This window comes from Sinocyclocheilus grahami, unplaced genomic scaffold, assembly GCF_001515645.1.
Source record: "Sinocyclocheilus grahami isolate Dianchi unplaced genomic scaffold, SAMN03320097.WGS_v1.1 scaffold289.1, whole genome shotgun sequence".
Taxonomy (NCBI): Eukaryota; Metazoa; Chordata; class Actinopteri; order Cypriniformes; family Cyprinidae; genus Sinocyclocheilus; species Sinocyclocheilus grahami.
The window spans coordinates 1,400,381-1,415,337 of NW_015505468.1; the positions used below are offsets into that span (position 1 = coordinate 1,400,381).

Sequence of the window (14,957 nt, forward strand, 5' to 3'; positions counted from 1 at the left end):
GATACATCAAAAAAGATGTAGATGAATATGACAGCCATAACAGAACTAAATATTAAAATAATAACAACAACAGTAATAAAACTAACAGTCAGAGAAAAATAAATCTGATCATATACTGGATCAGAAATCAAGTTACCAGTGTTCAAACTACAGTGCAATTATGACCTTGGCCATCAGAAAGTTTTTTTTTTCATTATTATTTTATTTGAATACACATCTGTAAAACCATTTATAATATTGTGTTCATTTTACAAGTCATTCTCCAAGAAACATACACAGAAAATATCAGAGAGAACGCAGAAAACACACCAATTGTTCGTTTCTACGACAGAAATCGCAGCCCATGACAGTGATTTGGACAGTTTATTTGTTTGTCTCATTGAGTCATTTGTTCAAGAAATGCTTGCGTCTATAGCTTGGTTATTGTACAATTATACTGGCTGTTCAAAACGGATCATTGGTTATTAGTTTTTACATGAGCTCTGCCGGATCTGTATCATCAGGTTTCATTTAATAAAAAACGAAAGTCGTGTGTCTCCTGGAAAAGCCATCACTTTTGATCGTTTTACTATTACAAATGTTCCAAATCAGGTGCATGACACTCTTTACCTGAATTCTGCCGTGTGTCTATAAAAATCCATTTCAAATGTACAACAATTGTTTGATCTGTCATCCGTGGTGACGTGATTTCTCTCACCCATGCATGCAGTTCTCGAATGTAAACCGTGTTGGCTGTCATTGGCAGAAAGTAATACATTCCACGGCGTGATACAGCAGAGGATAATGTCAAGTGTTCATGTTATGTGCGTTGGTGACGGATCGTCATCTACGGCATGCACGGATACAGATTATCTTCAGCAAACAGGACATTTCTCGCAGCAAACACGTCGTTTATAAAATACCTGAATTTTTCTGACACATGATTAAAAGAATAAAAAAGGAGCCCCTGGAAAACAGCAAGAGTTTGAGCTTATTAAGTGTTCAGATTATGGCTATACCATACCATTTGAAGCCGAGTGCACACAGGACAACTTTTTCTTGTCAGACTGTGCAATAAAGTTCAACTTTAGGTCAGACTGTACATCTTATATATCTTAGCTTAAACTTGAGTCATCATGACTAACAGCATTAACTGGATGATTTATTTAATTGATAACAGTAGCTCTAATGTTGACCAAATGGATAATAACAAATATTTTTGTTTTATAAAAATGTATGGACTGGGACCCAACGTTTTTTAATTAATAATTAAAATCTGGTTCCAGTTTGGTGCAGTTACTGATATACATTTAAGATGAAATTATGATAGCTTGTAATGTAAATCAAAGTTTTATTAATATTTTTGTAATGCATTTTCTTTATTTAATTAGTTAAATTAAATAATAATTGTAAGATTTTTATTTAATAACAATTAAATATTACATAAATGGCATAATAATAATAATAATGATGATGATAATAATCATTATTATTATTATTAAACTGTCATGCATCTGTTGGGGGGGAAATCAATTTTGTACTTATGCCGAAATAAATCTTTTACCCAAGAATATAAGAAAAAAGATGGCAAAAAAATAATGTGTAATATTTTATTTAATGCAAACTAAATCATTTTTATACTAAAATAAAAATTTCATAATAATAATAATAATTGTATTATGATTTAATATATCCAAGATTAGACTGCGAATTGACAGTAAAAATCGTAGCATGTGCACCCGGCTTTACTTTGTTCGCACCATACAGAGACCTGAGACGGTCTGCCGTTAAACATCAGCTTTGATTGATAGCTTAATAAGGTGGTCTCATCCACACTGAGAGTGTTTGTATCAGGATATAGTACATTATACATTCCCATCTACAGCGCCGCACCACAGACGATCATCCCTCGCTGAAGTCCAGTCTCTTTAGCGATGCTCGATCAAAGTCTTAGAGTTCAGACCCTAATGCTCATCAGGGAGTGGACAGTGAAACGGCTTCCTGTCCAAGGCACAAGCTGATGTCCAGAACGTCCCGCAGCGGATCAGAGGGTGATGCGGGCACAGTGATGTTTAAGCTTGCAGGGCAGAATGCCTCTGTTCAGCTGGTAAAACTCAACTAGCTGCAGCAGGTCAGTGAAACGCGTGTGTCCGTCGTCCAGACTGTAGAATAGCTCGCCGTTCTCTTCCACCTGACAGTCACACACACACACACACAGGAAGAGCATTACAGCTCAGATCAACATCACAACAAATACATTTACTGCCACTTTACATGAACAGGGTACACTTTTTAAAGCATCATAACCACAAATGATACTTTAGACTTAGACTTGTCAGATAAACTATAATCTAACACCAAACTAACTTAGCATGGAAACAAGGTTGTTTAGTAACACTTTAGTTTAAGGTCCACTTCTCAATATTAACTAGTTACTTATTAGCATGCATATTACTAGCATATTGGTCATTTATTAGAACTTATAAAGCACACATTCTGCATGATCATATTCTACATCCCTTAATCCTGCCCAATACCTAAACCTAACAATTACCTTACTAATGATTAATAAGCAGCAAATTACGAGTTTATTAAGGCAAAAGTTGTAGTAAATAGTTAGTTAATAGTGAGAATTGGCCCTTAAACTAAAGTGTGACCGGTCGTTTTAAACACAGCAAATATCTTCCCCTCAAAAAAATATATATATATATATATATATATATATATTTAGCCGTGTCTCACATTATGACACTCCTTAAAACGGTGACATCCATGCATATACAGTATATGCATATTTTACACACACACACACACACACACACACACACATATACAATATATTCAAACATACATATTATATATGGAAAATATAAGCTTAAATATAATCACTAACGTACCGCTTTAAACCAACATTTCATCACAACCTAGTTAGTGACAAACATCTTAATTTACTCTAAATAGGCAAAGTTGTTACTTGCAACACACTTTTTTCTGAATAAATTATACATTTATTATAATATATAATATAATAATATAGTTAATTAATATTTTAATATTTAATTTTAGTTTAATAAATTTTTACTGTAATACATTTGATCTAATTTGTTCAATTAAACAATAATTTTAATATTTTTATTTAGAAATAATAATAATAATAATAATAAATTGTCATTAATTTATTGAAAAATTATATTTTGTACCCTACTCATGGAAAGTGGCTACAGTTCATTTGTGTTGGTTCAGACTTACCGGTACAATCTGAAAGTGTTTGATTTTCTGCGTATGGCACAGTGACAGAACAAATGTCCTCGGGTTACTTTGACTGTCCCTTACCAGAAACACCCTGAGAAGAGAGAAACAAACGACTTCATTTAGATTTAGAAATGCAGAAGCTTCAGTTTAGTGCATCTTCACAATCACGTGCTTCAAAAATCACATCACTGTTCATCACAACGTTAAAGGGCTCATTTCACAATTAACATGATCTGTGATTAAAAATTAATTAAACAATTTCATTAATTCATCAATAAGAATAATAAAATATAAAAAGAATCAAATAAAAATCTATATTATTATAGTTTTAAATGAATATACCCATCGATGAGGCCCTGCTGGGTGATTAGTTTCTGAGCCTCGTCCCGGGACAGTTTGCTGTGAAACCACGGCTGAGCCACATGGATAGCTAGAGAAGAGAATGACATCCTTATGTCAGACTAGGGATGCAACGATTATAGATTTTGTTGGTACGATTATTGTCTGAGGAATAATCACGGTTTTACGATTATGACGATTATTATGCATTTATTCATTACCCAGCATTACTAATGTATAAAATCACATGAACACTCTTTAGATATTAAAGTGTTATTTATTGCTGGCTTTTGAAAAAGAAATAACACCGTAACCAACAATACAGCAAAAAATAATAATAAAAAAGACAAACAAGGGCTCCATCTCTCCCATTGGAATTAAAAAAAGGTGACCTCTGCTCTTTAAACATCCATGACAGTATTTCTCTTTTGAAAATAACAAATGGAAATAGATCGCAAAAGTATTGAATGTTTTCGGTTTGTACATTCTTTACATTTCTTTTGGACCTGGGGTAGAGACTTTGGAAATATGGTGAAAAAATATTGTAGCAGGGCTCTACGCTTACTTTTCTTTTTAGGAGCACTTGCGCTCCTAACTTAAAAAATGTAGGAGCACGTTCAAAATTTTAGGAGCACCTTCTAAACAATTATCCAAAATTGTATCAAAAAGTAGCCTTTCCATTACAAGGTGATATTTGACTCCTCTACCTTTATTAAAAGTATGTCATCTTTTGTCAAATTCTTAAATATATATTTGATGAACTTTTTAAACATGTTAATTAAAACGACAGAATAAAAACAAGTAGAATAAGAAATATAAGTTACCAATCAAATGAAATCATTATTAACAAAATGTATTTGTAAAGGTGGCACAGAAGAACACAAAAGTGGCCTGGTGTACTTTCAGACATTTAATGAGTCTCAGAAGTGGAATGAGTGCAATTAAATCCATAAATTCATGATGATATTAATGCTTTAAATAAACAATTTTGAATATAGAAATATTAAATGATTTAAATAACTGAAAATATACTTTAAAAATTAAACAAACTGCCAGCAGGTGGCGGTAAGTCACTGATTTTTATTACTGAATCATTCATTCAATTGATTCATTCGAACGGCTGATTCATTCAGGAACGAATCAAGTGACTGTCTTTATGAATGGGTAATCATGAATCACTGATTTACTAGATTCGTTTAAAAAACCCCGTTCATTCATAAACGAGACACCGCTGTGTTTGAATGGAGATGCGCAGCGGCTGAGCTGTGTCTTTGTTTTAAACTATTTTCGACGACGAAATAGAGCAAAATCAGACAATAGTGTTATAGTCAGACAATGTAAGTCACTTAATATTAAATTCTTGTTTATTGAACTGCTGTATTAAATCTGTATCCCATTTACAAACTCCATTAAAAATCATTAAAAGCTGTCACTCATCTTAGTTCATCGCTATCTCACATCTATAATCAACGAAGCTCTCTACACTGCACAATGAATCTCTTATTTACACCCTGTCTACACTTTGCTTATGAAAGGATTCGTGAGATATGTCTGTGATACATTACTCAACGCTGCAAAAACATGTAGAAAGCTTTGAAGCTCCCCTGAGCGCAATCACAAGTATGATGATGATCGGGTCAGTCGCACTGGTGCTCCTAAAACATTTTCAGTCGCACGCAGTAGTTTTCAGTCGCAAATGCTTCGCGTCAGGTGGTTCTTATCTTCACGTCGTGCATTAAAATCATTCAATGTACAGCAAGCCGTGCATTATCCCTTATGTATTCGCTCTTTAGCAGCAGTTTTTTACAGCAATATTTAAATGACACCCTGGTCATTCTTGGTGTACCCAAAATGGTCCCACACTATCGACAGGCATTTCTCTGGTGGAAATAAAGCTTCGCTGTTTGGTCCCTCTGTCAGTTCATCTAATGCATGTAGTAGCCTCCGTGCCTCTGATAAGCACGTCAATTTAAGCTGGTGCACCGCTAGTGTAACTTTTTTCGTTTTGCGCAAGCTGCAACAGTTCCATTCCATGTAACAGAAACACTCGGTTTAGCGGAACCTTTACGATTAATTAACCGTGACGTTTTAAAGCACGGTTAATCGCTGCATCCCTATGTCAGACAGGCGGAGGATCGTCAAGTTTTTACTCGATTTTGTTGACGTGTGTTTGTGTGCTGACCTATACTGGACATGGAGCTCTGAGAGGTGGACGGACTACCATGAGAGCTCAGCCTGTGGCAGCTTTTCCTCTAGAGAAGATGAGAACACACAAATATATATATACACACAATATATAATATTTTCAATATTTTCTTTTAGCAGTCTGATCAAATAATGCATCCAAAACCAGAGATACAACAAAAGTAATAACTGCAGTTAACTGTTCATACTGGAAGAATGAACAATTAGTGTGAACAAATCTAACACTGTTTTTAATAACAAGGTTATTAAAGGGGTCATAATGGATTTTTTAAATAATATATATTTTTATATTATCATTTTATTATATATTCCTTGAGGTTCACTAATAATGTTAATAGAGTTTTTTGCACAAAAAAACAAATATAAATGTAGAAAAAACAAGGGTCATTCTGACCCTCTTTCTACAATGATCCGTTTTTTAAGGGGTGTCTCCTTTAAAGGGGGTATAACACACAGCTTCTGCAAGTCTCATGTTAATCTTGAATACCTATAGAGTAGTATTACACCCTTCATATCTCTGAAGAGTCTTTAGTTTTATCAGATTTATAAAAGACAGATACAACTTTACGCTTCTAGTGTGACATCACAAATCCCACAATATCTTAAAGAGTCATTTTTGAGCTTGACTGAATAAATGCTTTGTTTATAATGAGGCGGATGTTTTAAGCTAGGAAATTTTCAGGATGCTTTAATGATACAAAGACCTCTTATATGTCAAATTTGATTTCTTATCTCATGACCCCTTTACAATATCTGTGCACAACACGGTCACAATCTAGTATGCAGTGTGCATTCTGTGTGTGGGGACGTTACCCTCCACGACAGGCCCTCTTCCACAGCCACTGACAGCGCCTCTGACGGGTTCTCGATCACCCGACTCTTGTGTCCTGAGAAGTCCATGGCCACCAGTGAGTTCTCCGAGATGCTCCTCTGAAAACACAGGCAAAGATGCAATAGTGAATCTCACAAAAACATGATCTCATAGCTCTCAGTCTCATACTTAAGGAGGAAAAAAAAGCTTGATTTTATTCAAAGGCCCAAACTAAGCAAAATTATGCAATTTGGTGCAAATGCTGATATTAATATGGTCAAAAAAGTAAGATGATGGCTAGTTAGATATTGAATTTTTAAAGGGGTCATATGATGCGATTTCAAGTTTTTCTTTGTCTTTGGAGTGTTACAAGCTCTTGGTGCATAAAGAAGATCTGTAAAGTTGCAAAGACTAATGTCTCAAATCCAAAGAGATACTCTTTAGAAAAGTTAAGAGTCAGCCACACCTACCTAAAACGGCTCGTTCTAACACGCCCCCACATATCTACGTCACTATGTGGGAAGATTTGCATAATGGCGGCCAAATGTTCGCGCAAAGAAAGGCGGCGTAACTTTTATTCTCGCTGTAGTATTGTTGCTGCCACCATGTCGTGAAGGTGCTGTGTGTTTCGTTGTGAAAGCGAAACTACTTTGTTTGGCCTTCCAAAAGAGGACGATATCTGCTTCGTCATGCCTAGAGTTGATCCGTGCTGGTCACTGAGGAAATACATAAACTTTGTGCTGTGGATCGCCGGATTGGCTTTCACCGTGGACTAAGCGGAGTCCAGCCCGGGGTCGTCACATGTGTTTGCCGCAAGCCCTCCGGACGCTCTTTCGTGGAATCCGCCGGCCGCGCCACTCTCAAGCCCGCCTCCGCTCATTCAAGGCAGCCGGCCGCCGCTCACTCTAGCCCGCCGTGTGTGTGACTCTGTGTTTTTCGTTGTGAAAGCGAAACTACTCTTTTTGGCCTTCCTGTCAATTTTAATTACAGTATTGCAAAAAATCTAATTATCATAACTAAATTGCAAGTATATATATATATATATATTATTCAGACCCCCTTAAATTTTTCACTCTGTTATATTGCAGCCATTTGCTAAAATCATTTAAGTACATTTTTTTTCCTCATTAATGTACACACAGCACCCCATATTGACAGAAAAACACAAAATTGTTTACATTTTTGCAGATTTATTATATATATATATATATATATATATATATATATATATATATATATATATATATATATATATATATATATAGAGGTGTAATAAATAGTTGTAATTTTTATTATGAAATATATAGAGGCCATCAAAGACCATGCATTATTATTTTCTCCCATCTTGTTTTCTCATGCTCACAACATTATTTTCTAGCAGTCTTGAAATAACAAAAGCTGTTTTCTTGTAATCTTGACTTCATTTTCTCACAGCAGCTCCCCGTTTTTCTAGTCATCTGCAAACCATTTAATCATCATCTATCAAACATTATTCTATAAGCATGCATACATTTTGGTTTCTGGAGTTGGCTGGCGATGAAATTGACCGCACTGACCCTATAGTGTCTAAGACGATAGTGTTACAGCCTTCATCTTAAGTGTCCGACACTGATGTGTGTAACTGATATTCAGACTTCTGAAGCAAACTAAAACCCAGTTCACTCATTCATGATGCAGCAGGATATTGAGTTAAGAAATTACTTGTTTCCTCAAGACCAACAAAACAAGAGAAAACAAGTTTAATTTTAAGCAACCATTGATAAATTTAGTTTACATCTTGAACTTTTAACCTTGAACCTTTCTGAGTCTTTTTAAAACAATAAAGTACTTTCTAATGAAAAAAAAGAAACCTGCCAAGGATGTGCCGAGCAAAAATGACAGTATTTCAGTGCTGTTTTCCACTGTACGACTGTAATGCGTGTTTATGGTTATTGTGAAGCTTCTCGGTGGTTTAAACATTCTGCTGTGCTAAACATACATGGCAGATTATGGACTAGAGTCTGTGGCTCACCATTGGAGAACTCTTCTGCTTCTGATAGGGCTGGATGAAGTTCTGGTAAAGCTGCATGCCGTACTGTGAACAAACAAACAAACAAACGCACATTACAGCTCTGTTCCACAGCCTACTAGGCTTGCCGCGATAGACGGTTCTGACGGTGATACCGTTGTTAAGCCGCAACTCCGGTTACGCCACTTGCCCACCGCGGCACCGACCCCCACCATCGTTTAGATTTTTTATAGTAATAAAAATCATTTTGTTCAGTAAAAGAACAGACACTACAATTAAAAACTGAACGCGGCTGCTCAATGCAGCATGCCAAACGACAGTCGCATCACAGATCAGATTTCATTTCTCCAGTGAGGAGAGCGAGTCCAGCTGACTGACAAGCAGAGTGAGGTGAGACAGACAAGATGATGGCGGATGATTTAGTTTCTAAACGAAATGCAAAAGCGCCTGTTTGGCAATATTTTGGGATTTTGAAAAGCCTGTTGACTTTTGCCGTTTATCTAAGGTGATTTTGGAAGTTTTTTTAAACATTCGTTTCTTATTTCATTGGTTCCATTGGTTAATTGGTGTTTGCTGATTTTTACTTTGTGTAATTTATTTATTTTATTTGACATCAAGGTGTATGCCGTGCCTCCAAGCTTTCTTATTTGTTTTGCTAATAAACTTTCTATGTTTCTTATTTATTTGGTTATATATTATACATGTTTACTTATTTCCAGTTTTGTATAGGCTACCTATTTAAACTAAGTTATTTGTTATTTTATATTAGGCATGGCCTGCCCTATAGCATGGTGTATTTTTATTCGTTTTGTTAATAAAAGTTCTATGTTTTATATATAGGCTAAAGTGAGTTTGACGTTGTATTTTGTTGTTGCATTCAAGCAATTGATGCAGAATTGCCGCTAATTCGAAAGTGAAAGTAAAATGTGCACGGTGCTTTTAAACTATTTAAAAGCGAGGGAAATCGAGGAAAAGAGGGAAAATTATAATGAACTAAAAACTAACAATTGCTTTACACCGAATTGCCACTAATTTGAAAGTGAAAGTAAAATGCGCACGCAGCTTTTGCAAGCTATTTAAAAGTGAAGGAAAGCGAGGAAAAGAGGGAACATCCCTGCCCCCACGGTGATACTGGTATTCACACGTGGTTGTCACACGTCGATTAACCGGTGGGAAAATTTCCTCACCATCACAACCCTACAGCCTACATAGGCAGCTGACTTCTGAGGGAGCATCCTAACTGAAATGGAACCTCAAAAGGCTTCTGATTTCAGCAAATCAGCATATTAGACTGATTTCTGAAGATCATGTGACACTGAAGACTGGAGTAATGATGCTGAAAATTCAGATTTATATCACAGGAATAAATTACGTTTTAAAATATACTATAATAGAAAATATTTAAAAAATCTTACCAACCCCAAACTTTTGAATGTTGGTATACATTTATTCTAAATGCTGCTTCTAAATCTGCATAACATCTCAAGTTAAAAATGTTGCTGAATGCAAAAAAATAATTATTCCATTTGTGTGTGTGTTTAAGTAGTCCATTGCAATGTAATGTATATAAATCTCAGTGATGCATATGCATTATATGAACAAAAATAACTATCACTTTGCCACTCATGTCGACAAAAATCGTCAAACCTAACTGAAAATGAATGAATTCTGGCTGCTTTGTTGTTGCAATTTATTGTGTCAGGAGTGTCAGAAGTGCATTTTAACAGAGAGCCTCAGATTGAGGACACAGCAGGACCACTGTCGCTGAGAGATGCAATGGGAACAAACCTTACAGTGAGACCGAGGGAGAGAGAGGCAGTTCTCACCTTGAAGAGGCGCATGGCTGTAACCCAACATGTCCTTGTTTGCTCATCATCCGCACAGAGCAGCTTCAGGTCACGTGCAGAATTCGACTTGCTTGCCTGGATATGAGGAGACATCTACACTTTAGAGCTCAGTTTTCCTTTCAAATAAGATCTTTCATTTATCGTCTTGAATGAACAGTCCTTTTCTTTCATATATGTCTCTTACTTTAATTTCAATGTATACGTTTTTCTTTTTAATTTATCAATTTTTTTCTTTAATTTAAACAATTTATTTTTATTTGTTATTGCCTTTATCTCTTGTGTGCATTTTTATGATCGCTATAATTTTTATGTTAAGCACATTGAATTAATATTGTGTATGAAAAGCGCTATATAAATAAACTTACTTTGTCTTGTCGAATATTTTTCATGATGCTAAAGTGTATAATTATAAGTATAAGCTCCCAAAAGCTTTTCTAAAGTTTCAATTGTCTTGTTTCACCGTCTTAAATAACAAAAGCAATATTCCATTTCATTTATTTGGTAAGTATCCATAAAGCAGTCAGGATTGTGAAACAGCGATCATCTTTTAACTAATACAATACATAGATTTTACAATATATTTTTCTAATATTCCCACAGTCACACGTCAGAGCAGAGATCAATGATTTAACACTAAAGAAACATTACAAAGTTCATGAAAGATAAGGAGCCAGACAGGTTGCTTGATGCCAGTTTTATAGAACCCACAATAAACAATAAATTGGAGACATAATGAGGCTTTATTATATCATAAAACCACTGGTAACACTGACCTCGACTGCTGCAATTGTGTATAATAAGACTCTGCACTGAATTACCTTCACACAGAAGCCGTAGTCTGTCGGGGCGCCGTAAACTTTTTTGGCAGATAATAACGTGTAGATGTCACTGTCACCGAACTCTGCTATGAACTGCAAGTGTCTGGGTTCCTTTAGAAAAGAGAAAATAATAATATAGTGTTAAAATAGGAATTACAGATCCAAAACAAACGTAATTGCTATTTATTCCTAAATTAACAAGCAATCAATCTACAAAACAAATAAAGAAAAGAAAAAAAAGTTTTCTCTGTTATCCATCAAAATATGTAATCTACAAATATTTACATCATTTTTATATATTACAAAATAGAAATTAAAAGAGTGCTGCTTCATATTTTTGTGGAAACCGTGATAAAGGATTCTTTGATGAAGGGAAAGAACTGCATTTATTTGAAACCGTGAAAATGTATAATGTTACAAAAGACACTGATTAATGCGTCCTTGTTAAATAAAAGTATGAATTTATTTAAAAAAAATCAGTTATTGAAAACTTTTGAACTATTTTAATTTATGTTTTTGAAAGTAAATCACCAATTATGCTCACCAAGTAAAAACAGTAATATTGTGAAATATTATTACAGTTTAAAATAACTCTTTTCTATTTGAATATATTTTAAAATGTAATTTATTCCTGTGATGCAAAGCTGAATTTTCAGCATCATTACTCCAATCTTCAGTGTCACATGGTCCTTCAGAAATCATTCTAATATACTGATTAAAAAACATTAATTGTTATATAGTTATATAATTACTATCAATGATATAAATAGTTTGTATGCAGCTTTGTATTTTTAATTAATTAAAAATATTAACTAACAATTAATATACAATATAAACTTCAAAAAGTCATCAATCATAACAGTCAAAGGTGTGAGCGGTGCGTGTGTTCACATTCCATCACAGCGTGAAGTTCCAGCGGTAAGCTGCTGTAGCGAGGAATAAATCCAAACATGTGAGACATGAACGGCATCTGACAGACCTTCAGGACACGAGCGACACACGTGGAATTTGTAATGTAATATAGAAATATAGAGAAGAGAATGTGTGACCGATCACAGACTCCTAGAGACAAAAGACTTGACCTGTGCACATGAGGAGGGATTGGGAACGAAAAAAAACAAAAACAAACAGCCAGGCAGTTTGTTGAAATTCAATTCACTTTGTCTCAGCGGCTGCACTACTGCTGCTCATTTACACTCTCACATGCTTTCAAATTGGTTATCAAAAGGACATGAGTGTCTAAAGTGGATTTGAAGAACATTTTTCAAAGAATTTGTTATTTTACATGTACGAAGTCTTTCCCAGAATTTAATTCAATGCCGCAAGCTCAAAGAGAGACTAAGGCTGCTGGCTTCAGTTACACTGAGGCTGTAATATGCATATCCATGCCGAGAGAAAGCATGGAAACGTGTTGCAACGGCAGGAGCTTTATCTCAGTAACACCGCTAGTGAGGCGAGCCAAAAGAAAAAAGAAAATGAGAGAGAGAGACAGAGACAGAGAAAGAAAAGCAAGGGAAAAAAAACTCCCACAAAGCCAGGCTTTGTCTCACCTGTATAAGCCTCACCTGTCTCGTTTCCAAACTGACAGAGACAGACTAGTAAGGTGTGGACTCACAAACTAGCAGAACTCTTTCCACCTTTGACAAAAATATAACAGCCAAAACCAGGAAAAAAACAGCAGAATCTGCTCTAATTGCTTGGCTGAATTAAATCACTCAGGTGTTTCTTCAATACTCGCACATTTATGTTTTACATTAATTCTGAAAAAAAAATAATAATAATTATATATATATATATATATATATATATATATATATATATATATATACACACATACACACACATGTAAAATGTACACACTTATTTTTGTTATATCAAGGTCACATTTAAAACATTGGAAAATTTTTCACAATGCCTTTATTTAGCTACTTTTCAAACGTTTTATGTATATAAATAAAAAATGTTAAACTACTTTATTAAAATGTGTTTAAAACTGAAAAAAACTGTGAAAATGAATTATACAGATGTAAATTATTATTTGATTGTGTATAATAAATTAATAAAATAATTACAAATATATAAATATAATAATATAAAAAATCAATTAAATAAAATGTAATTATCATTTTAACAAATTATGACTGTTTCAGAGTTGTGGCATCATTTCCATAATGACCAACAATTTGGTTCCTATTTTTATTTAATATTTTTTACGTTAATATGACAGTGTCAGTGAAAAGCTTGAGAGAATATTAAATATTGCTTGTGAAAAATTGCATTAAATATTTCCAATCAAGCTGCTATTTTGCCAAATTTAGCAATGAAAATAATTGTGCGCATTATTATTATTATAAATAATAATATTAATAATTATAATTTTTAATTTTACAAAAAAAAATATATATATACACATTATAATAGAAAGCACAATAAAAAAAAAACGTAATGGTCCTTATTTTATTGAAGCATTTTCTATAGAATTTCATTTTAACATTGTTATTATTCTTATTTTCATGTGGTGCTGTATCCATGCCAGCATGTGCAAGTATAATTGAAAATTTTGCAAAATTACACAATGAAAACTACTGTGTGTATTTAAAATACATAAAACACCAGCTATGAAACTTGCCTTAAAATGACAAAGCAAAGGTGTCACCCATTTAATTCCAAAAATTTGCAAAATGTAATTTATATAACTGTATGTTATCAAACTAAATACATAATTTAAGATAGAATTCTCCTCTGATGCATATACAGTATGTCCAGTGTTTGTGGACACATTAAATAAAGTAATGAGCGTATGAAGTGTATATAGCATTTTATGAGAGTTTATTTTGTAAAAGTGCCCATAGAAACAGCCTGATATCATGAAGTGGAGAGCAAAAGAGCCAGGGCAGTGCAGGTTGGCACAGTAGTGTGCGAGTACACAGCTCACCTGTTGTGTGACTTTGAAGGGTTCAGCACTTGGCATACCACGGGTGTTAGACAAAATCTGGCTCTACCAGTTTGATTGAGTTAAGCCCCATAAAGCTGCACTGTTAGATCTGACTATATATATATATCATTTAGTAACTAGGCTCATCAGATAAGAGTCTGAACCTCAGCACCTGAATGAACTGGTGATATTCTGCACAATCTCGCAACTCAAGACGCATTTCAGACACGCAGCTCACATTTAAGGGATTCTTATAGTAAGAGCAAGTGGTATTGTGAACAATTAAAGCTAATCCCTGCAGACTCTGTGGCAGTGAGATCAGAGGTGGAGTGTTTTAGCGACTAACCGCGAGCAGAATGTGACGATCTCAACCCACCTTTGATGTGCCCTTGTTGGAGAAGTACAATCCTGATCTTCGTAACACAAAGTAGAACTTCTTCCAGGATTTCCTGCTGTGCTCTTTGGCGTGGAGGAATCCATGGATCTCAGGACAAGCGCTGGAACTAAGAAAGGTCTGCAGAAGGAACATCAGACACGACACTCAAACGCTTTATCCATCTCAGTCTTTAAAGTTAAAAATGAAAAATGTCAAAAACAATGTAAAGTTTTTTTTAAATTACAGTAAAGAGACAATTATTATTATTATTATTATTATTATTATTATTATATTTTAATTATAATAATAGTATAGTTATCTAAAACTAAAACATTTTTTAAAAAATCATTACTTGAAATAAAATGAACTTTAACTGAAAAAAAAAAA

At 34.3% G+C, this 14,957-nt stretch overlaps 1 protein-coding gene across 1 annotated transcript in view; it reads right to left on the reverse strand.

Annotated features, from left to right (window-relative positions):
* Positions 1–1,678: 1,678 nt before the first annotated feature.
* LOC107600685 (growth factor receptor-bound protein 14) overlaps positions 1,679–14,957 on the reverse strand; it is a 38,720-nt gene continuing 25,441 nt past the window's right edge. Inside the window, exons 5-13 of the mRNA XM_016292642.1 lie at positions 14,571–14,708; positions 11,260–11,370; positions 10,421–10,516; positions 8,598–8,660; positions 6,589–6,705; positions 5,753–5,822; positions 3,574–3,661; positions 3,229–3,322; positions 1,679–2,170 (exon numbers count right to left, since the gene is read on the reverse strand). Coding sequence (XP_016148128.1) covers positions 2,024–2,170; positions 3,229–3,322; positions 3,574–3,661; positions 5,753–5,822; positions 6,589–6,705; positions 8,598–8,660; positions 10,421–10,516; positions 11,260–11,370; positions 14,571–14,708 — 924 coding nt within the window. The 3' untranslated portion in view covers positions 1,679–2,023. The remainder of the gene's footprint in view (positions 2,171–3,228; positions 3,323–3,573; positions 3,662–5,752; positions 5,823–6,588; positions 6,706–8,597; positions 8,661–10,420; positions 10,517–11,259; positions 11,371–14,570; positions 14,709–14,957) is intronic.